The following is a 25,085-nucleotide window of genomic DNA, read 5'->3' as shown; positions in this document are numbered from 1 at the left end:
AATGTTTTGTGAAGTTGCATTATTGCTTGTTTACCTGCTTTGTTAGATTAAAGGTTTGATGTAAATATATATTTCTCATAATGTATTCTCTTTTTCTCTGTAGTTTTTGAGATAAAGTTTTCTCCAAATTATCATAAATATTGAATTTTATTTCTCAACTTTAATACAATCATTTTTTTTTCTAAGTTTGAGGAAAGATTTTGAGATTATTTTCTGGGTAAACTCTTACTTGAATTTCTTCCTAAGTGATTGGTTCGTGTGAGGTTTCTGCTTGAGTTTTTACAGCAGGAGCTGACATTATTATTCTGTTTCCTGAACAAAATATTGCACACTCAAATTGTTTTCTAAATGAGCAAATTTTGGTATCTGTTACCTTCAAGGGCTGATACGTTTGTTGAAGAACCTTTATCAGTTTTGGTCACTTGTAGATCGTTTGCAAATTTATCATAGAAGAGATTGCAGTTCAGTATGTCATTTATTTAGGTTGGGAAAATCTGTTAAGCTTCATTATTTTCACAACACTCTCCAAGTAGCACTTTTTGTTTTGACAATGAAGAAGTTATAGATCTCGTATAACATTTCCTTTTTTTTTTCTCCAATCTTTAGCTTGTAGAACTTTGAATAAGTTGTTAGTTTACCTGCTGTCATTGATTCTTCAGTAAGTGTGCCAGATAGTTGAGAATACAGGTTGTCACATTATTTCTTAAACTTCATGCTAGTGAAGTGTGTGTGGATTTGTGTCTTTGAAGCAATACATGTCAATCAATATCATTATTTAGTTTTGTTTTCTGTGTTAGAAATCGCATGTTATTCTGAGAGAAGAGAGACTCACTCAAACCATTGTTTCTCTGTTCTAAGCATCTTTTGTAAAACATTTGTTTCAGAATTGTAAATTATCTTAAAAGTTTATTTTCATATTGCATAGTCAAATTTAAATGAAATAACATAATTTTAGTTGAAAACTGATAATTGAAATTAATTTTCGTTTTTGGAATTTTTCTTTCAGCTGTTAGAAAACAATTATGGCTGATGACAGTGAATGGATGAAATTACCCACTGAGGGGAAATGTCAGCACAAGGTAAGGTTTTTATTTATTTTCTCAAAATCTGGTAATGAGATCTTTTCTCCATTTATGTTTGAAATTTTATTTATTTTCAATTCAATTAAGAGCAATTAAGAAACGGATATAAAATTAATCATTTTGACTTTGCTAGCCCATATAACAGCTCAAAACAATTTCTGATTGCTATATATGTAACTATTTACTAAAGTAGTTTCTTTTAACGTATGTTAAATTAGTTTTATATCTCATTTAAATTGATTAATTATTATGTCCCTCTGTATCATAAAGATAATCATAAAGCCTGTACCATATTTGATGGCATATAAAACACATTTTTTTCCCTAAAATAATGTCTTAAAAACATCACTGTGGATCCTAAAGTTGCTTTAAATATTACATACTTTAGTGCACTGAAATGTTTGGTCATAAGTATGCTCAGTCAAGACTGGTTTGTACTACACAACATTAACTTTTTATTGCGTATAAACAATCAGTTTACATGCAATTTTATAAATGTGTTCTGCTTGTACTAAATATTGATATAGTTGTAAATGCAAGTTGATTTAGTTCATAATAGTAGATCTTTATTGTTGTTGCTCAGTATTTAATATTGAATTTTACTTAGATTTCTTTTAAAATGGAATCTAAACATGTTTTTGTTTGTTTGCTTGTATTTTTGTGTTATTTGTGGATAGCATCATTATTACTTTTTATTAGAAACCCTACTGACTTCATGAAAAAAATGAAAACTTTATGTACTTAAAGGCGCGGGAGTGGCTGTGTGGTAAGTAGCTTGCTAACCAACCACATGGTTCTGGGTTCAGTCCCACTGCGTGGCATCTTGGGCAAGTGTCTTCTGCTATAGCCCCGGGCCGACCAATGCCTTGTGAGTGGATTTGGTAGACGGAAACTGAAAGAAGCCCGTCGTATATATGTATATATATATATATATATGTATGTGCGTTTGTTTGTGTGTCTGTGTTTGTTCCCCTAGCATTGCTTGACAACTGATGCTGGTGTGTTTACGTCCCCGTCACTTAGCGGTTCGGCAAAAGAGACCGATAGAATAAGTACTGGGCTTACAAAAAGAATAAGTCCTGGGGTCGAGTTGCTCGATTAAAGGCGGTGCTCCAGCATGGCCGCAGTCAAATGACTGAAACAAGTGAAAGAGTATACAATCCTAGGTTAGAAACCATTTAAAAAAGAATTTCTGAACTTTGGATAGACTTTATGAAAACAGCTGTACTGTTTCTCTTTGTGTGTGTATATTTGTGTTTACTTAAAGTTTTGTGGCAGCTAATCACCCCCACTAACCTACCTTCCACATATTTGAGTGAGTGAGGTGAGCTGGAATTTCATGAGTAACTCTATGCAGTATTAGCAAATGTTGAGTTTCCTTTGAGGTTGAAACGATCTAGTTAAATAAGTTTTTTTAACCTGCAAAATCTTGCACTGTTTATTGAAATCTATTTATAACTGTTTATAGATTATTTGAAATGTTTACAAATTTTAATTTTACAAATAAGGGTATCCAACTGTAGAAAACCATGCCAAATCAGACTGGAGTCTGGTGCAGCTTCCAGCTTACCAGCCCTGGTCAAACTGTCCAACCCATGGACAACGGCTATTAAATGATGATGATGAAATAAGTTATTATTTCATTAAACAAAAAAAAATTGGATAAAGTTTTTTGAGCAGGTTACACAAAACTGACCATAATGTTTATTTTACAATGGTGATATTGGCAATAAATACCCAAGTAGCAAATTTTAATGCTGTATTGAAAAAAAAATAGATTGTGTCTGTAAAAAAAAAAATTTGGAAAAGATTGAACCATTTTGATATTGGGAAATATAAATCAAAATCTAAATGCAAAGTTTTTTGTTGCCTTATCGGAGTAAACATATAGAAGTGTATACTTGATGGTAATGTAAACTGTCTCCTAAGCTCTGAGAGATTTCTAAAGGCTGGTGTGTGTAACTCTAGTTATATAGCATTAAGTAAAAGATAAAGCTGGACATCATCTTATTGCCTCAAAATAAGTGTAGGCTTGGCTGTGTGGTAAAAAAATTTGCTTCCTAACCACATGATTCTGGGTTCAACCCCACTGTATGACACTTTGAGCCTTGTGTCTACTACAGCCTTGTGAGTGGATTTCGGAGGTGGTGTGTGTGTTACTGTCTCCTTGCCTTGATGTTGCATGGTAGTCATAAACGATTGCCACTGTAATGCAAGCAGTATCCTTGTTCCAAATCTTCTGTGAAAACATGTCTCGTTATGGGAAAATATTATCTTACTTAGGAATGTGAGGGTTGGCAATAAGAAGAGCATCTTGTAGAAAATCTGCTTCAATAAAATTCTGTCCAATCCATGTGAGCATGGAAAAGTAGACGTTAAAATGATGATGATGAAGAATGATGATTCTTGACAAGGGAATTCAAGAGCATGCGAGATCATTAGTCGTAGCCAATGCTGGTGTTACGTAACTGGCACCCATGCCAGTGGCAGGTAAAAAGCACCCACTACACTCTTGGAGTGGTTGGTGTTAATAAGGGCATCTAGCTATAGAAACCATGCCAAATCAGATTGGAACCTGGTGCAGTTCCCCAGCTTACCAGTTTTCAGTTAAACCATCCAACCCGTGCCAGCATGGAAAACGGATATTAAATGATGATGATGATGGTGAATCTAATCTGTAGTGGGATGAATATTAAATCCATTTTTTGTAATTCTATATCTACACTCAATGTGTTTGTTTCTACACTTGCTGGTGACCAGATATGTTCCAATGTACAAATGTCTATTTTTGTGTATTTGTGGCATTTAACCAGTTAGCCTCAGAAAAACAAAAGAAATCTTTGAAAATAAATAATCAAGCAGCTCATGAATTATAGTCTAGTTAGTTCATTGTAACACCATTTACTGGCCACCTATTCAACTCTAAATCTAGTGTATTAGGTCTGGTTTAAACTACTTGTTAGTTAACTTTCATTATATGACTATTCTATTTGTGTTAAGTATGCATTGTTCTTGTTCTTAAGTATGTGTATATGTGTTGGCTACTTTATTAAGTCAAGTGAATTATCTAAGCATTTCCTCTCCAGCTTGATCACTGAGAGATATTAGTGGTGAAGGATTTGTTAAGTAAATTATTATCTCTCTATAGTCTACAATGCTCATGATAAAAAAAATCAAATACAAAAGTGACAATGCATTAGGTATATATACATATACATACATATATATATATATATATATCCTTTTTTCTCTCCTTGTTTTTTTCTGTGTATCTTTCTGTCGAAGAGCTTAGGCTCGAAACGTAAAAGACTTTTTTCTATTCCTGAGCACTATACTAATACATTTGTTTGTTTGTACTCCACCTGCCTTCGTCTTTTGTTTATTTTTGTAAACTTTCCCTTATATATATATATATATATATATATATATTATATATATATATATATTTCTTTACTACCCACAAGGGGCTAAACACAGAGGGGACAAACAAGGACAGACAAACAGATTAAGTCGATTATATCGACCCCAGTGCGTAACTGGTACTTAATTTATCGACCGTGGAAGGATGAAAGGCAAAGTCAACTTCGGCGGAATTTGAACCCAGAACCTAATGGCAGACGAAATACGGCTATGCATTTCGCCTGGCGTGCTTATGTTTCTGCCAGCTCGTCGCCTTCATATATATATATATATATATATATATATATATAATCATCATCATTTAACATCTGTCTTCCATGTTGGTACGGATTGGACAGTTTGAAAGGAGCTGGCAAGCTAGAGGACTGCACCAAGTTCCACTGTCTGGTTCCTTACAGATCTTCAGCATTTTCTTTGGAGAAAAGAAATGTTGAACTCTATAGAATCTAGGTTTTGTGAAGTGTATGTTTTGCTATGTTGAAGATAAGAAGTCATTTTCAGGAATTTTTGATGTGTTTTGTAGAAAGATGTTTGGATTTGTAATCAACAGTGTAGTGTATGGGTTGTCTGGACTACCAGGCATTTCTAGTTATCTGTTTTTTAAGTTGATGTCAGACTGGAGTCAAAATCTATCTAACAGCCAGACAAAATAGTAGATGAATTTGTAAAAAAAAGTTGAGAGTGCTGGTTTGATGAAATTATTAGAGAAACCATGGTTTGATAGGAATGGAGATTAGGAAGCATGTTGCCAACATTTACATAAGATTGATTAATAATGAAGACACTGTCAGTTCAAATATCACTGGACAAGTCTTTTGATGAGTATTATTAGTATACTGTGTTAGTGTATGCTGAATCTAAATATACCACATTTTTGCCTTTTCAGCTTAGTTTTTCTTGTGAGATTTCATTTTTTCACCTCATTTAGCATAATCACCAGATAAAAAAATATATTAATATAGGTGTAGGAGTGGCTCTGTGGTAAGAAGCTTACTTACGAACCACATGGTTCCGGGTTCAGTCCCACTGCATGGCACCTTGGGCAAGTGTCTTCTACTATAGCCTCGGGCCGACCAAAGCCTTGTGAGTAGATTTGGTAGACGGAAACTGAAAGAAGCCCATCGTATATATGTATGTGTCTATATATATATATCTAAAGGGACTGATAGAATAAGTACTGGGCTTACAAAGAATAAGACCTGGGGACGATTTACTCGACTAAAGGCGGTGCTCCAGCATGGCCTCAGTCAAATGACTGAAACAAGTAAAAGTAACTACCCACCTATCTACCTTTGTTCACTACATCTATACTTCAACCCTACCCAATTTTTGCAGTTGTCATCTACTCTTTCCTACCTTCAACACTTGGTCTTCATTATATTCATCTCTTCACCTATTTCTCATCTCTCATTCTCACATACACTTTTACAATCTCTACCCACCCACACTCCTTGTTCTTCTGTCCCTATTCTTAGTTAGCTCCTGTCTTGAGTGTCCATCCTGACCCATCATCAGTGCAATTATTTCTTCCCAGCTCCACCCTGGCCACTCCCACCCTCTTTTCTGTAATGTGAATAGCCATGTAGCTTCTCTACAGCAAGAAACCTGTTCTACTCTGGTCCCTTCTATCATACTATAACACCCCTACCCATTTCCATGTGTAAACCACATTCTTCTCTACTGTAGCTCCACCCAGTTAAAAGGTGAACTTAGTCTTTAAGCTGCATTGCAACTCACAAAAAAAAAGCATCCAGTGCACCCTGTAAAGTGGTTAGCAACTGTAGAAACCATGTCAAGACAGACATTGGAACATGATGCAGTTCTTGGACTCATCAGATCCTATTTCTTTATTACCCACAAGAGGCTAAACACAGAGGGGACAAACAAGGACAGACATAGGTATTAAATTGATTACATCGACCCCAGTGCATAACTGGTACTTAATTTATCGACCCCGAAAGGATGAAAGGCAAATTCGACCTCGGCGGAATTTGAACTCACAACGTAACGGCAGACGAAATACCGCTAAGCATTTCGCCCGGCGTGCTAATGTTTCTGCTAGCTCGCCCATCAGATCCTGTCAGACTGTCCAACCCATGCTGGCATGAAACATAGATGTTAAATGATGATATTGAGGATGATGATTAGTTAGTCTAACAAAATGATTTTAATATTAATATATATATTCAAGGTGGTGAGTTGGCAGAATAGTTAGCGTGTCAAACAAAATGCTTAGCAGCATTTCTTCTGACTTTATGTTCTTAGTTCAAATGCTGCTGAGGTCGACTTTTGCCTTTCATCCTTTTGGGGTTGATAAAATAAGTACCAGTTGAGCACAGGGATCAATGTTATTGACTTAACCCCCTCCCCCAAAATGCTGGCCTTGTGTCAGAATTTGAAACCAGTATTAATATATATTAAGGCAGTGAGCTGGCAGAATCGTTAGCACACCGGGTGAAATGCTTAGTGGTATTTCGTCTGCCGCTACGTTCTGAGTTCAAATTCCACCGAGGTCCACTTTGCCTTTCATCCTTTTGGGGTCGATTAAATAAGTACCAGTTATGCACTGGGTCGATATAATTGACTTAATCCGTTTGTCTGTCCTTGTTTGTCCTCTCTGTGTTTAGCCCCTAGTGGGTAGTAAAGAAATAAGTATTAATATATATTGTTTACATAAATAAAAAGTTAGAAACTTTGAGATATATGAAATATACTGTTTTTAATGGAACTCTGTTTTCCATCCAGTTTAGAAACTTTGATCTTACAATTGAGAATTGTATATTGTTTACATCTTAAGGGTTCAGAAACTTAAAGAGATATGGATTAAATCATTTTTAATGGTGAAACTTGAAGTAGATAAAGCTGTAAGTAATAGTGTGTAGTATATTAGATTAAAAAAAAACCCTTGGATGGAAAAAGTTGAAAGCTGTCCAAGATACATTATTTACATTTGACAGATATTTGTCCTCATCTTGTTTGTTGTTAGCACAACATTTCGGCTGATATACCCTCCTGCCTTCATCAGGTGTCTTGGGGAAATTTCGAACCTGGTTTCTCATTCCTAAGGTATTTTTTCAATATTATTATTATTATTCAGGTCACTGCATGGAATCTTGGGGTTAGTAGCCCATGCTCTTAACCACTGTGCCATATGCCTCTGGGCAATTATGGAGTGAATTTTAGGGCTTATAAATCTCTTTTCCTATCCTTCCTTAATACTGGTTCCCATATGCTATTCATATCTGCACTCGGTCTGCTTAGGAGATTGTTGTGTCCTAGCATATGTACTGCTTCTTTTAGTCTCCGTATTTTCCAGTGGTGTTCTCTGTCTATTTAACTTCATCCCACAGGATGGTCTCCATTTTTCCATACATGATCAGCTATACCTGATTTATCAATATATCCTTGTGACACATCTTTGCGATGTTCCTCATTAACAATCTATTAAGCAACAACTACCCCAAAAACACACTATCTACTCCAATTATGAAGGAAAGAGAGGATGAAACCAATAAACTATCTACTGTCTGTCTACTCTATGTTAAAGGCCTCTCCGAAAAGATACAAAAGATATGTGGCCCATATAACATCTGGACAGTATTCATGAGTAATATAACACTTTGCAAATATATCCTTCGGGTAAAATCACCAATAGAAGAGAATATGACCAAAAACTGTGTGTACTCCATCCCGTGCAGTTGTGGTAGGTTATACAAAGGTGAAACATGCTGCCCCCTCAAAATAAGGGTAGAGGAACATCACAAAGCTGTGACACGAGGAGATATTGATAAATCGGGTATAGCTGATCATGTATGGGAAAATGGAGACCATCTCCCCCTGTGGGATGAAGTTAAAATAATAGACAGAGAACACCACTGGAAAATACGAAGACTAAAAGAAGCAGCACAATATGCTTGGACACAACAACCTCCTAAGCTGACCGAGTGCAGATATGAATAGTATATGGGAACTGGTATTAAGGAAGGATTGGAAAATAGATTTATAAGCCCTAAAATTCACTCCATAATTATCCACGGGCATATGGCATGGTGGTTAAGAGTGCGAGCTACTAACCCCAAGATTCTGAGTTTGATTCTAGGCAGTGACCGTAATAATAATAATAACAATAACAACAATGAAAAAATACCTTAGGAATGAGAACCCAGGTTCGAAATATCCCCAAGACACCTGATGAAGGCTGGAATGTATATCAGCCGAAACGTTGTGTTTACAACAAACAAGATGAGGACAAATATCTGTCAAATGTAAATAATGTACATAATTTCTTATCTCTTAACTATAGAACTCTGCTGTCCAAGATGTTTCACTTAAAAATGGGCTTGTTTAGGCAGTGGTTTGATTTTTCAACAGTTATACCTTCACAAACATTTTTCAAAACCATATCAGTGGGAGATATCCTGAATTTTTTTTAGAACGTATTTAATAATCAAAATTTCATGCCTTTTGGTCATTTTCAAACATTTTTGTCAATTTTCAAGTAATTGAAAGACATTCTATAATGCTTAAGGTTCAAAACTTGAGGACAACACCTCTCTCTTTACCCTCACTTTTGTTTTCAAGTGAAACTAAATAATAATAATAATAATAATATCACCACCACTTATATACTATACTAGCATTATGACCCGGCGTTGCCGGGTCATAGTGCTAGTGCATGCATATGCAGCTGCGTGTGTGTGCACATTCACACGAGTACTGTCCAAATCTCCGACCAATCACATACAGCTAGCTAGCATTCAATTGGCGTATCAAGTTTCGTGCATTGTGATTGGGTTTTGGATAGAAAATTCACAAAAAAGTCACTTCTCTTGATTTTTTTAATGGCTTTGCGAGGTGACTGGGGAAATGTGCACGACCACCCTTGGACTGTTTTGAATGACCATAGAAAGTGCGAGCCCTCTAATTGAAAAATTGTGGATTTGTATAAAAGACACACACACAGACATTTTGCCGTTTATATAGAGATTATGGCTGTAAATGTTCAGAATATCAGCTGTCATGTGCGATGTGTCAGTTCTTATTAAAAATGTTTCATCAGTTTGTTAATTTTTGTTAAATATAAAATACTGCTAAACTTTATTTTTATCTAATTCACTCTGTAACATTAAAACATTTTGTTTTCCCATCAAGGTTTGGAAAGCTAGAGTCAGTGGGTATGAAGAAGCAACCAAATTATTCAATAGTTTGACTGATGATAAAAACCCAGAATTTTCTAAATATCAAGGCCTCATAAAAAAATTTGTAGTAGACAGCAATGTTGTGGCCCAAGAAAAAGGCCTGGAAGCGGTGCTGGCATATGTGGAAAACGCACAAGTGGCTACAAGGTTTGTATTTTTCATTTTATTTTATTCTTAAATTTTAAAATAGTAACCGTTTTGGATAGTAATATAACTATAGTTAGCTTTTTTGATTTTGGATTTGGTTTGCAAGATTCTTTATATGCGTTTGTGTGTTGAAGCATATTCTGTTGTCAAAACTATTTTAAAGGTTGCAAGACGCAACAAAAATTTTAGAAAATAAAAATAAGAAATAAGTGGAAATTTTACCGGTGAGTGTGTTAAATAATAAGGCACTAAAAGAGAATGACTCTCCCCAGACACAACAGAATATAGTTAGCTTTATATACCTTGAAATATATCATTGAAAATGTTTCTAAAAAAAAAACATAATTTCCTTTGCATTTCTTTTGGGTAATATTTCATACATATCATCATATATTGTTAAGAATTAAGAGAACTGCTAGTGTAATACCTGGAAGTTTCATGTCACTTAGTTGCATTGTGTCTGAGTGACATTGACTAAATAAAACATACTGTTGTATTCACTTTTTTAAACTTACATATGTGATCTGCTTGTGAAGACCCATTGAGGCAAGTGAGGATCAGAATCGAAATCGATCAATGGAAATTGCAGATGTGTTACCAGTGCCGGTGGCATGTAAGAGAACTTTCCGTTTCGCGACCGTTGCCAGCACCGCCCCGTTTCGTGTCCGTTGCCAGCCTCGCCTGGCCCTCGTGCCGGTGGCACATAAAAAGCACCATCCGTTCGTGGCCGTTTGCCAGCTCTGTCTGGCACCAGTGCGGGTGGCACGTAAAAAGCACCCACTACACTCACGGAGTGGTTGGCGTTAGGAAGGGCATCCAGCCGTAGAAACACTGCCAGATTTGACTGGGCCTGATGAAGCCTTCTGGCTTCACAGACCCCAGTAGAACCGTCCAACCCATGCTAGCATGGAAAACGGACGCTAAATGATGATGATGATGATGATGATGTGATGCATAAAACTGTATCAGTGGTTAAGTCATAAACGTGCAATGAATATAATAGTGTATACTGTATTTTCTGGCATACAAATTGAGAAATTTTTAGACTCAAATTTGCAGGCAAAAATGTTAGGTTGACTTATACACTGAGACTTTAGGGGACCAAATATTCCATGTGAAATGCAGCAGTATTTGGAAAGATAGGAACGATGTTTAAATGTTTACACTATCTACTATGTTGTGCCTGAAAATAGAGTGTGTGTGTTTTACAGGAATGACTCTGGATGTACTTTACTACCCTTGTTGTTGTTTGAACATAAGATTATTACTAGCTAAATACAACAAATAATGTAACGTTGTTGCATATTACTTTTCATATGTTCAAATATGATTTAAATTCTGATGTTTTAATTGATTAATTTTTTGAATTACAAAAATAGAACTATTTTGATTTTTTTTTTTTTAAAATCAATTTGTAACAAATTTCCAAATAATCAGTAAATCGTCTTTGTATAGTGTTTGATAGTTGGCTATAGTTTTTATATTAGCCTTTTTTTTTCCGTGTTTCTACTTAATGATATGGATAATCCATGCTATTTAATATATTTCTTTATATTTTCAGAGTTTGTGCTGAAGTTATTGGAGGAATTGTAGCAAAATGTTTCAATGTGAATAAAACCAAAACAAAAGAACTTGCAAATGAAATAATATTGATGTATATTGAAATTGAGAAACAGGATATAGTTCTGGTTTGTATTAGCCTCTGATATAGATTTTTCTACTTGCATTTTTAAAGACAAAAAAAGAAAGCATTGATTTGTTTTCGTTACAATAGTGTTTAAAAATTCTACTTGTTTTTGGTTGTGTATGTAAATCCATGCCATACAAGCAGGGAAAACAGATATAAAAATTACAGGATCTTTTCCTTTTGATGGACGGAATTTCTAGTTAACTAAACAATTTGAAACTTCGTATACTGGTAGACATTATTTTCATTTGGCTTTTTTGAGAAAATTGTAATTTGTAAGTTTAACATAGTTTAATTCTTCGAATTTTAACCAATGAATGCTGGCAATTCATTGGTTAAAATTCGAAGAATTAAACTATGTTAAACTTACAAATTACAATTTTCTCAAAAAAGCCAAATGAAAATAATGTTTTCTTTTGACACATTCTACCAGTATACGAAGTTTCAAATTGTTTAGTTAACTAGAAATTTCGTCCATCAAAAGGAAAAGATCCAAATTATGTGTGTGTTGTCATCATTTAGCACCTGTTTTTCATGCTGGCATGAGTTTCATGGTTTGACAGCATCTGGCAAGCTGCAGGACTGCATCAAACTGCAATGTCAGCTTTGGCATGGTTCCTATGAACTGGATGCCCTTTACAGTTTATATTCAGTGCATTTCTCGTGTTACTGTCATTAGTGAGATCAAGTAACTTGCAAGATGGGAAAAGAACATTCCTTTTTATCAAATTTCATGGATGAAAATGTTTTGGAGAAACTGTTTTACAACTGTATCTTTGTTCCTCCTGTAGTACAGAAATTAGATTGAAAATGGTATAAATATTGTTGTGACTATATGAATGTCTGCTGTTCAAAACATTGTCTATTAAGAATTTTTATTGCCTCAAAATTGTCACAAAATATCTTAATTAAATTGCTACTAAGTCTCTTAATTAAATTGCAAATGCAAATCTGTTTAAATCATATTGAAATCAGACAAGTAAGATGATGAATAATTCAGATAATCCTGAAACTGAAAAAAATTTAGCTGTAGATAAAATTTTGAGGACTTCAGCAGTGTTAGACAATTATTGACAGGAGTCAAGTTAGGTTTACGAAATTTTTTCTGCATATTTTTTCAGTTCTGCAGAACAGATACCTTTTATCTTTTACCTGTTTCAGTCATTAGAATGTGGCCATGCTGGAGCACTACTTGAATTTTTAGTCAAATGAATTGACCCCAGTACTTATTTTTGAAGCCTGGTACTTATTCTATTAGTCTCTTTTGCTGAACCGCTAAGTTACAGGGATGTAAACACACAGATATACATACATACACACACACACACACACGTGTTATTCATCCTTCTCTCTTCTGTCTGTCTCGCTCATTGATATTGATAAACAAAGGAGGAGGCATGTGCTAGAAATAACAGCCATATCTCTTAAATCGATGAATTTCGGCGCCCAATAAAAATATTAACGATATTTTTTGAATATTTTCTTTCTTTTTTTTTTACCGAAAAGGCTTCTCCCATGGTTTTGAAGGGCCAAAAACAACAAACACAAAACAATAATATGCCTAAATCGGTCTAGAGTGGGATATGAGGGTGTGCGTGGAGTGTGGGTTGTATTGTAAAAATTTGCGAAATATTTTTTCATAAAAGGATGCCCCAGCTTGTCGGAGGCTGTGATATAAATTAGGGAAAAAATCCTCGACACCAGTGCGTAATTGGTACTTAATTTATCGACCCCGAAACAATGAAACATTGATCCCCCAGACAAAAGTATTAAGTCGATTCTATCGACACCAGTGCGAACTCACGAACGTGTATGTATGCTTGTGTGTGTATGTATATCTCCGTTTGTATGTGTGTGTACGCTTATATATTAATTACTATGTGCTTGTGCAAATGTATATGCATGTGTTTGAGAGAGAGAGTGTGTGTGCAAGTGTATATGTGTATGTATCTGAATATGTGTGTGTGTGTGTATGCGGCGTGCGTCTCCTTGTTTGTTTATCAATATCGATAACGCAGCAAATGATTTGAGCTCAAATGCTGGCAATTCATTGGTTAAAATTCGAAGAATTAAACGTTAAACTTACAAATTACAATTTTCTCAAAAAAGCCAAATGAAAATAATGTTTTCTTTTGACACATTCTACCAGTATACGAAGTTTCAAATTGTTTAGTTAACTAGAAATTCCATCCATCAAAAGGAAAAGATCCAAATTATGTGTGTGTTGTCATCATTTAGCACCTGTTTTTCATGCTGGCATGAGTTTCATGGTTTGACAGTATCTGGCAAGCTGTAGGTCTGCATCAAACTGCAATGTCAGCTTTGGCATGGTTCCTATGACTGGATGCCCTTCCTAATGCCAACCACTTTACAGTTTATATTCAGTGCATTTTTCGTGTTACTGTCACTAGTGAGATCAAGTAACTTGCAAGATGGGAAAAGAACATTCCTTTTTATCAAATTTCATGGATGAAAATGTTTTGGAGAAACTGTTTTACAACTGTATCTCTGTTCCTCCTGTAGTACAGAAATTAGATTGAAAATGGTATAAATATTGTTGTGACTATATGAATGTCTGCTGTTCAAAACATTGTCTATTAAGAATTTTTATTGCCTCAAAATTGTCACAAAATATCTTAATTAAATTGCTACTAAGTCTCTTAATTAAATTGCAAATGCAAATCTTGTTTAAATCATATTGAAATCAGACAAGTAAGATGATGAATAATTCAGATAATCCTGAAACTGAAAAAAATTTAGCTGTAGATAAAATTTTGAGGACTTCAGCAGTGTTAGACTATTATTGACAGGAGTCAAGTTAGGTTTACGAAATTTTTTCTGCATATTTTTTCAGTTCTGCAGAACAGATACCTTTTATCTTTTACCTGTTTCAGTCATTAGAATGTGGCCATGCTGGAGCACTACTTGAATTTTTAGTCAAATGAATTGACCCCAGTACTTATTTTTGAAGCCTGGTGCTTATTCTATTAGTCTCTTTTGCTGAACCGCTAAGTTACAGGGATGTAAACACACAGATATACATACATACACACACACACACACACAGAGAGAGCGGCTCCTTTCAGTTTCCATCTGTCAAATCCACTCACAAGGCTTTGGTCACACCAAGGCTATAGTAGAAGACACTTGCCCAAGGTGCCACACAGTGGGACTGAACTCAGAATCATGTGGTTGGGAAACCAGCATCTTACCACACAATCACTCCTGTGCTTATAAATAAAAACAGCTGTCTTAGGCCACAAAATATTCTTTTGAAAGTATATTTCATTTTCTCTTGTGATAATTTTCCTTTTAGATAATACTCTGTTTCAAAAGAAACAGGTTAGTTTTTTTGTTCCATTTTATCTCTTCATGCTTTTCTTCTGTGTGTGTGTGTATTTTCCTACGATTTATATTTATATCTTTTTTCTCTCTTTTCACAGGAAGAACTCTTGAAAGGTGTGGAATACAAACAACCTAAAATAGTTGTGGGCTCTGTAATGGCTCTCACTCGAGCTTTAAGGTAAGGTATTACAAACCTTTCATCATCATCATCATCATCATTTAGCGTCTGTTTTCCATGCTAGCATGGGTTGGACGGTTCAACTGGGGTCTGTGAAGCCAGAAGGCTGCATCAGGCCCAGTCTGATCTGGCAGTGTTTCTACGGCCGGATGCCCTTCCTAACGCCAACCACTCCGCGAGTGTAGTGGGTGCTTTTTACGTGCCGCCGGCACGGGGGCCAGGCGAGGCTGGCAACGGCCACGAACGGATGGTGCTTTTTACGTGTCACCGGCACGGAGGCCAGTCGGGGCGGCACTGGCAACGGCCACGATCGGATGGTTCGCTTACTTGTCACCGGCACTGGTATCACAGCCGCAATTTCCATTGCGATATATAATTTATATCTTAGCTTCTTATATGAAAATAAACCTATCTGAGTTTAGTATAGCATTCTAATTTGAGAAATATTCACATTATTGGATTCCATGTGACTGAAAGATATTGCCGGTGCAGCATGGCTGTTTGATTAAGAAGTTTATTTCCCAACCATCAGGTTTCAGGTTCAGTTCTACTGTGTGGTACCTTGACCAAGTGTCTTTTAATATAGCTCAGGCTTATGTACAAGTGAATTTGGTTGATGGAAACAGAAAGAAGCCTGTTGTGTGTGCATGTGTATACACACATACACCTCTCTGTTTACATTTGTTCTTAAAAATTCACTCTGCTATAAGCAGAAGTATTTCTGTCATTTCCTCTGTTAGTAGGTTTTCTGCTGGTTTTGCATCTTCGAAGATGTCTGAAGTAAGGTTTACTTCACATGTAATACAGACATGGGTTAGTGATAGGAAGAGCTTTTGGTTACTCTTTTACTTGTTTCAGTCATGTGAGTGTGGCCATGCTGAAGCACTGCCTTTAGTCGAGCAAATCGCCCCCAGGACTTATTCTATCGGTTTCTTTTGCTGAACCGCTAAGTTATGGGGACGTAAACACACCAGCATTGGTTGTCAAACAATGTTGCGGGGACAAACACAGACACACACGCATACACACACACACACATATACAACGGCCCAAGGTGCCACGCAGTGGGACTGAACCTGGAACTATGTGGTTCGTAAGCAAGCTACTTACCACACAGCCACTCCTACGCCTATGTTTCAATGATATATTTATCTAACCTGTGCTAGCATTGGAAAGCATTCATAAAAACAAAGCAATGAAAACACTTGCTGATGCTTTTTTTGTTATTGTGACAAAAATCTTTTTTTTATTATAAAAAAAAATTACCCATCTTTTAACCTCTTAGCATTTAAACCAGCCATATTTGGCCTGAATGTTTTAGTTGTTTTTCGTTCAAACTGGCTAGATTTGGCCTCTCACACCTACCCTACAATGTCATTCTAAAGATAAACAATCATATCATTGAAATCTTGAAGCTACGAGATAATGCATGATAAATTTAAAATAATGCGAATAAGTAAGTGTTACATTTAACAGAGTAATCTTAAACTAATATTTTTACTAAAAATTCTCTTTCAGAATTTTTTCATTATTAAAAATTTGTTTTGAAAATATTACATTACAGAGAATATGGTTCAAAAGTTGTTCAAGTGAAACCTATAATTAAAGTATTAGCAAGACTATTAGAAGACCGTGACAAAACAGTTCGTGAAGAAACTAAGCAATTAGTTATTGAAATCTACAGATGGATTGGTGCTGCTATTAAATCACAATTTACCAATTTCAACCCAATTCAGGTAATATTAGTTTATATTTTAAGTAGTGTACTCGCAGTATTTTATACAATTGTAGTTCTTTAAAATGTGTGTTTTCAGAAAATATGAGCATTGGGAAGGATAAAACAATATGTGCTATATTTGGTTTCTGAATATTATAATAATTACAGTTCAAATCTTCTACATTTTTGACAAGTAAAATTGAATTTGAAGTGAAATGTGTGGGTGATTATTATTATTTTTTTTGTTACCTTATGTTAGATGAGCTTAATCTTAAATTGAAACATTTCTCTAAAATTGGTAAAGAACAAAATAAATAAAAGTATTTATTTAAATATATAATTTTTATAAAGTTAACTATATATATTTAATGATTTTAAATGAATATTCTTTCTGCATTCAAACAGGTCCAAGAATTTGAAGCTGAATTTGAAAAGCTACCTGCTGAAAGACCCATTCAAACTCGTTTTCTGAGATCACAACAGGATCTCAAAGCTAAGCTAGAACAGGCAGCCGCCGCTGCTGCTGCTGCTCCCTGTGGAGATGGAGATGCTCCTGGTAAGGAGGCTTGCTTAGTTAAGATTTTGTAGTATTTTTTAATGTTTAATATATATATATATATATATAATGATAAGTGTAAGATCCAATTTTAACAATTTATAAACATTGGAGGTCACCAATTATAACATCATCATCATCGTTTAGCGTCCGCTTTCCATGCTAGCATGGGTTGGACGGTTCAACTGGGGTCTGGGAAGCCAGAAGGCTGCATCAGGCCCAGTCTGATCGGGCAATGGCTGGATGCCCTTCCTAACGCCAACCACTCCGCGAGTGTAGTGGGTGCTTTTTACGTGCCAGACGAGGCTGGCAAACGGCCATGATTGGATGGTGCTTTTTACGTGCCACTGGCATGGGGGCCAGGCAGTAATGATAATTCACACTAAATAAGTGAGAGATGAAAAATATTAATTGCTAATTGAAATGGTTCTTTATCATCATTAGAAAGTAAGTTACAACTACTTTGAACTGTTTGAGTTGCTGTGGTATACAAATTATTTTTAGTTTTTTAGTCCATTCTGTTTGGTAGTTTGCTTCATCTGTGGGCAACTGCTAGAGAGAGAAAGAGTAAAAGAGAGTTTGGACAAATAGGGGTCAGAGCTGTGTTGTTACACGATGATGGGCCATATGTGAAGTGAGAAACAGATGCTCTCTGACTAGAGGCCAAGGGATCAAAGAGGTAGAACTGAATTTTGGTTGTGCGTTTATATTTTCTGTAACTAGATTAAGTTAGGTTAGACAAAGGATTTTTCCTCTCTGATCAACCCTGATCCATAATTGACTCGAAAAAGTTCAAGATCACAGTTAATTCTCATAAATTTCTTAGTGCAAAAAGCAAGAACAAGAAGTGAACTTGTATGAAAATGTGGATTCAATTTCGAATCCTGGCTTAGAAATTTGGAAGCTGTTCAATACATATATATAAATATTTAGGGCTTACCAATTTTCATTCCTTATACAAAGCAAATTTCTTAAAACATCTCTGAGAAGTTGTAGCTGAGTATTTAATCCTATGACCACCATTCCACAGGGTCTTTATTTCCAACTGTGTATACTATATTATCAAGGAACATGTAACACTCAGTTTACTTAATTTGTTCCCTCATTCATTTTCAGGTGCTGCTCATGTAGAAGAGGTGGATCCATATGACCTGATGGAACCTGTCAATATCTTAGCAATGTTACCTAAAAACTTTTATGATCAAATTGTAAGTTTCTTATTTATCTAAAAATGATTGTCTTTTAGTTTTTCTCTTATCACTAAACTGAGCCCAGGCTGGGGCACCACCTTGATTGAGTCAAATAAATTGACTCCAGTACATTATAGTTTTAAAGACTGGAACTTATTCCATCGGTCACCTTTTGCTGAACCACTAAGTTGCTGAAACAAACCAACACCTATTGTCAAGTGGTGGTGGGACACTGACATACACACGCATGCGCGCACGGCAGGCTGCCTTCAGTTTCTGTCTATCAAATCCACTCGCAAGGCTTTCTGTCTTCTAATATAGTCTGAAGCTATAGAAGATCCTTCACCAAGGTGCCACACAGTTGGACTAAACCAGGAATTTTGTGGTCGAGAAACAAACTTTTTACCACACAGCCACATTTGCACCTATTTTGAAAACTTTGCTGTGAGCTATAAGGAGAAACTGAACATTTTTACTGTAATCTAACAGCTATACCTTTATATTCTGATAAAAATTCATAAGTGGTTTATCATTAAAAGAAAGCTGAGATAATGAATTGATTTGTAGAAGTGTGATCTTTTTCTATGTTGAGGTTAATATAAACAACATGAACACATTGGTTTTGTTTCTTATGTTTAACAACATTGTAAACTCAGTATTATGGGAGACCCCCTTCGGTCATGAATGACTATGAGATTGCACCTAGAAAGTTACCCTCCCAGGCACAAGTCTGGGCAAGGTTGTTTATGGAAGGCCAGCAGTCGCCCATGCACACCACTGATGTTATCTAAGGGAAAGGCAAAGGCCAATACAGCTTGGCACCAGTGATGTCGCATCTCATTTCTACAGCTGAGTTAACTGGAGCAACATGAAATAAAGTGTCTTGCTCAAGAAGACAACACGCGGCCCGGTCCGGGAATTGAACTCACAACCTCACGATCGTAAGCTCGACGCTCTAACCACTGAGCCATGCGCCTTCACAAACTCAGTATTATATTGCTAAGATATTTAAAACTTAGTTACTGATATTTGTTTACCAAAATTGTTTTGGTTTCAAGTGACTGATACTAGAAAAGCTTTAACAGAATGGTTAATGAATGCAGCTTGTTACCAAATATTGTGTAAAATTGCCAGTAATTTAATGTACCAGACCATAACCCTTTTGATACCGACCTGCTTGAAACTCTACTTGGTTCTATGATAACAAATATAAATTGAAATTTCTCATTCAAATTTCACATTAATTTATATTGTAAACATCAGGTTAATAACGATGATGTTATTTTACCAAAATACTGTAACAAAATGGCTAAGTTACATTTAATTACTAAAAAGCTTATATCAGTTATGCATCATATCTTTTGAGTGTTTTGTTTTGGCGACCAGACAGTTATTTTTATGAATCTAATATGAATTCCTACTTGAAATATTCATCATCATCATTTAGCGTCCGCTTTCCATGCCAGCCATGGGTTGGACGGTTCAACTGGGGTCTGTGAAGCCAGAAGGCTGCATCAGGCCCAGTCTGATCTGGCAGTGTTTCTACGGCTGGATGGAGTGGTACATATGATTTTATAATCTCGTGTCTTCGGTATTTTTCAGTAAACTTTTTTGTTTTGAAATGAAGCCAGCCACAAATAACTGTTTCAGAATGATTTTAAAATTTGTTAAATGTTATGAAAAGCATGTCTCCTTTAAATATTAGTAGCTATTTTAATACTTCACATGAATAATATATTTTAACAAGTGATACGATTTGATACTGTTTCATTTTAATTTCCTTCCTGTAATAGATAAGATTTTTTTTTTTTTAATAATTTCAAGTTGAGTTTTAAAAAAATATTTTTCCTAATCTTATCAAACAGGAAGCTAAGAAATGGCAGGAACGTAAGGAAGCTTTGGATGCACTGCTGAAATTAGCAAGTAATCTCAAATTAGAACCTGGAGATTATCAGCCTTTGATAAAGTGTGTAATCAAGGTAAGTTCTCAGTATTAAGACAGATGGTGTGTGGTGGTGGAAGGAAGTATGAATGTAATTATATTAAATACTTTAATATGTTCTCAGTTAGAGTTCAGACTAACTGTCAGTATTGATATAAGTGCATATACAAAAAGTAAAATATAGCTGAGGTAGAGATTCCAACATAATTTCTAACAGCTTCTGAAAAGATGTGTCACAATTTTTATTTATTTATTTTTTACTAAAGTAATATCGTTTATCTTGTCTCAGTTATTTGACTGCGGCCATGCTGGGGTTCTGCCTTGAAGGGTTTTAGTTGAACAAATTGACTCCAGGACTTTTTTTTAAAAGCCTAGTACTTATTCTATCAGCCTCTTTTGTTAAGCTGCCTGCTTATGGGGACATATTTAGGTTTCCGAGATTCGCCAACACTACACCTGATTTTCTCCCCTCCATACACACACAAGCATGTATCTGACTCCTACATTGTTCGCTTTCCAGACATTTTTACATTACTGCATGTACTTTATATGCACTTTCTGACAAGTTGTGGTGCACCTGAGCACTGTATACAATAATTTCATTATTATTATAAACACACCAGCACCAGTTGTCAAGTGCTGATGGAAGGACGAAAACAGCCACAAAGTCACAGACCCATTTATGTGATGGGCTCCTTTCAGTTTCCGTCTACTAAATCCACTCTCAAAGGCTATAATTGAAGGCACTTGTCCAAGGTGCCACACAGTGGGACTGAGCCTGGAACCATGTTGGGAAGCAAACTTCTTACCACACTGCCACACCTGCACCTAAATTTCTATTCCTTTATCCCATTATACAACAAGTCTATTCATCTCAGTGAACTTAGCATATTTTAAAAAATCAATCACAGCATCTTTACGAGTGATTTTTCTGCTTAATTAGCTACTTCCTAACGTTTGATTATCAGTTTTGTTTATTAGAAGAGTTTCCTCCCCCTTTTAAAAATCATCATCATCATCATTTAACGTCTGCTTTCCATGCTAGCATGGGTTGGACGATTTGACTGAGGTCTGGCAAACCAGATGGCTGCACCAGACTCCAATCTGATCTGGCAGAGTTTCTACTGCTGGATGCCCTTCCTAACGCCAACCACTCCGAGAGTGTAGTGGGTGCTATTACGTGCCACCGACACAAGGGCCAGTCAGGCGGTACTGGCAATGGCCATGCTCAAATGGTGTTTTTTATGTGCCACCTGTACAGGAGCCAGTCCAGCAGTACTGGCAACGACCTTACTTGAATGTTTTTTTTTTTTTAATAGATATGTTTTTCTGAATTATGTTTGCCACCACCACCACAACCAAGCTAACTAATCTCCATCATTATCACTATTATCTGCAGTTGAATTATCAGACTAATTATTAGAGCAGATGAGTATTTAGGTTTTTGTGGCAAAGTATAAATAGACTGAAAGTGATTGTTGTTTAGCTTCAGGCCAGGCTTGATTGGACAGACCTGTTCTCAAAAGCCACGACCATCCTATATTTAATTTTTTTTAATTTTCCAATCTAGCTTTGACCATCCTTTTTTTTTCCTCAGGAAACATATTTAGGACCACATTTTCTAAGATGTTAATGTGTGATTTGATGGAAATGGCTTTTATTTCTTATTTCTTTACTGCCCACAAGGGGCTACACACAGAGGGGACAAACAAGGACAGACAAACGGATTAAGTCGATTATATCAACCCCAGTGCGTAACTGGTACTTATTTAATCAACCCCGAAATGATGAAAGGCAAAGTTGACCTCGGTGGAATTTGAACTCAGAACGTAACAGCAAACGAAATACCTATTTCTTTATTACCCACAAGGGGCTAAACATAGAGGGAACAAACAAAGACAGACATAGGTATTAAGTCAATGACATCGACCCCAGTGCGTAACTGGTACTTATTTAATCAACCCCGAAATGATGAAAAGCAAAGTTGACCTCGGCGGAATTTGAACTCAGACCTTAACGGCAGACGAAATACTGCTAAGCATTTCACCCGGTGTGCTAACGTTCCTGCCGGGTCGCCGCCCTAATGGCTTTTATTTCTGGCAAGTTGAGCAGTTACCTAGAGGCTTGATAGCTAACTATTTAGAATGATGGTTTTGCTACTAGACGTCTTTCATCATGCCAAGCACTTCAGATATAAAGTGGTAACAAGAAAGGAGAGGATGAGGGAGCAGTAGTAAATATATTCTCTACTTTTCTTATATTGAGGTTATGAGGATTAGCTAGAGAAAACTGAAAGAAGCCTGTCGTATATATGTATATATATATATATAGATATATATATGCGTGTGCGTCTGTGTTTGTCCCCCTAGCATTGCTTGACAACTGATGCTGGTGTGTTTATGTCCTCGTTACTTAGCGGTTCGGCAAAAGAGACCGATAGAATAAATACTGGGCTTACAAAAGAATAAGTCCCAGGGTCGAGTTGCTCGATTAAAGGCGGTGCTCCAGCATGGCCGCAGTCAAATGACTGAAACGAGTAAAAGAGAAAAGAGTATATGAACAGGTTTTTAAAAATAATTGGTAGACTGGTCTGTTTGCAGAAATTGAAAATTACTTTAAAAATAGCAATCTCAGGTGGGAGACACCAAAAACAATAAACACATTATTTTTATTTAAATATGAAATAAAACTGTCTTCTATATATTCTTTCTTTCTTTTTTTTTTGAATTTATTAAGGATTTGGTTGGTAATAAATGAATATTATTGTGTTCGTGAAAAGTTACTTTCCCACTGATTGTATTTTAAATTAGTGAACCTTGAAATTGTGATGTTCTTCGTTTTTAAGAGTTTGTAAACATTTTCCCTAGCATCCATTGATATTTTCCTTCCTCATTTTCTCTCTTTCTATCATTCACTCTACCTTCAATCCCCTATACTCTGCTGCTGGTTTAGCTAAGGATGACAGTAGCTCTACTCACTGTAACCATTCTGCCTGTGTAAGTAGGAATGGCACTGAATCTGTCTGACTTTCTTATCTCTCTGCCACTCTCTATCTCTCCCATTCATGTTGCCCTTGTAATGAGGGATGCTATTGGACAAATTCATATTCAGTCCCATTCTACTTCTCTCACTAACCACAAAGCCTGTATATAAAGAATGCATTGGTTAGAAAAATTATTTGAGCATGATACACTCTATCACTCAGTCTCATCTACCTCTATTGCAATCTATCACTGTCTCTTCCTTTTACACCTTTTCACTCCCATCACTTCGTTCCTGCCATTTTGCTCTTACTCCCTCTACCCACCTGTCTAAGTTATTCCTGTTGATTTCTTTGTTATTTCATGCCACAGCAAATGAACACATCCTCATATCCTGGCATATGGGATTTCTTTAGTCTTATGGGATGTAGGGCAACCTGTCTAGTGCTGGGGCTATGATGAAATACACTCAGTGATAGTTCAGAAGGAAGTGCTTTTCTTCAAATAAACTATGGGCTTTTTTCTCTTTTATTACCTATTTACTTTTTTACTACAGGTTATTGGAAAAGATACTAACGTTATGCTTGTGGCGTTGGGAGGAAAAATTTTAGCTGGGATTGCACTTGGATTACGTAAAGAATTTAAGCAATATGCAAATATGGTAAGTTTTGTTTGGTAATTTTATTTTTGTTCTTTCAATTCTCTTCTCAGCTAAATGAACACCTTACTGTGACTTCATACATCTTAGATTTATTCATTCGTTAAAAATTTGTTGAAACTAATTATTTAAGTTTCTAATATAAATGTTGTAAAATTTTAAAATTATGATTGTATCATTTTTGTTTCTAGTTTTTAAATTCTTTTGTTATTTTAGTAACGTTTTTGATAAACTTCCTAAATAACTGATTTTCCAGTTATTTTTAAATTATGAAAGCTTTATATTATTTTAAACTGAATATTTTAAACTTGACCAATAGAATCACAGAAAAAGATAATATAAATAAATTTATATTTTATGAGTTGTATATTTAATTAAAGATTTAAATCAGTCGTGGGCAAACTATGGTCTGCAGGACTTTGTGAATGGTAGCTAGTAAAAAATTATCTTGAATAATTTTAGTAGTGCAGCCCACTGGTATTGAACCATGGCTCATGCGGACCATTTCTTGAAAAAAGTTGCCTGTGCCTGATTTAAATAAGATATTCAGTGTTGAAAATTCAAGCAAAACTTCAATAAAGAATATATTTTTGTTTGAAGTGTTTTGGAGTACTACTGGATAAATTTAAAGAAAAGAAACTCGCGGTTGTTGCTGCCTTAAGAGAAGCAATTGATGCAGTATTTCAGTGTGTAAGTATTCTTTTGTTCAGTCATCAACCTGAGACCAAGCTGGGGCACTGCCTTCGATGGTCTAGTCTAGTAATATTGACCCTTATGTTACTTAGTTTATTAATTTCTATTTATTGAGCATAAAGATACATAAAACATAAAGAGATAGTTACACACACACACACACACACACAAAACAAGCTTCTGCATAGTTTTCCTTTACCAAATTCCACTCATCTGACATTGATTAATCCAAGGTTATAGAAATATTCTTTTTTTTGTGTAATTGATTCTTAATTTCTTGAAATTACGGAG

At 35.6% G+C, this 25,085-nt stretch overlaps 1 protein-coding gene across 3 annotated transcripts in view; it reads left to right on the top strand.

Moving 5' to 3' along the window:
- The window catches only part of LOC115211619 (cytoskeleton-associated protein 5), a 111,776-nt gene that overhangs the window by 27,107 nt on the left and 59,584 nt on the right, over nt 1-25,085 (top strand). For all 3 annotated transcript variants that reach the window (XM_029780233.2, XM_036503239.1, XM_029780232.2), the window contains exons 2-11: nt 1,007-1,079; nt 9,654-9,847; nt 11,409-11,535; nt 14,978-15,057; nt 16,622-16,793; nt 17,180-17,330; nt 18,447-18,538; nt 20,386-20,499; nt 24,000-24,104; nt 24,702-24,791. In XM_029780233.2, coding sequence (XP_029636093.1) covers nt 1,023-1,079; nt 9,654-9,847; nt 11,409-11,535; nt 14,978-15,057; nt 16,622-16,793; nt 17,180-17,330; nt 18,447-18,538; nt 20,386-20,499; nt 24,000-24,104; nt 24,702-24,791 — 1,182 coding nt within the window. In that variant the 5' untranslated portion in view covers nt 1,007-1,022. The remainder of the gene's footprint in view (nt 1-1,006; nt 1,080-9,653; nt 9,848-11,408; nt 11,536-14,977; nt 15,058-16,621; nt 16,794-17,179; nt 17,331-18,446; nt 18,539-20,385; nt 20,500-23,999; nt 24,105-24,701; nt 24,792-25,085) is intronic.

This window comes from Octopus sinensis, linkage group LG5 (assembly GCF_006345805.1).
Source record: "Octopus sinensis linkage group LG5, ASM634580v1, whole genome shotgun sequence".
In the NCBI taxonomy this organism is placed as follows: Eukaryota; Metazoa; Mollusca; class Cephalopoda; order Octopoda; family Octopodidae; genus Octopus; species Octopus sinensis.
The sequence above is the reverse complement of the archived record's forward strand: the minus strand, read 5'-3'. Positions and strand labels throughout refer to the sequence as shown.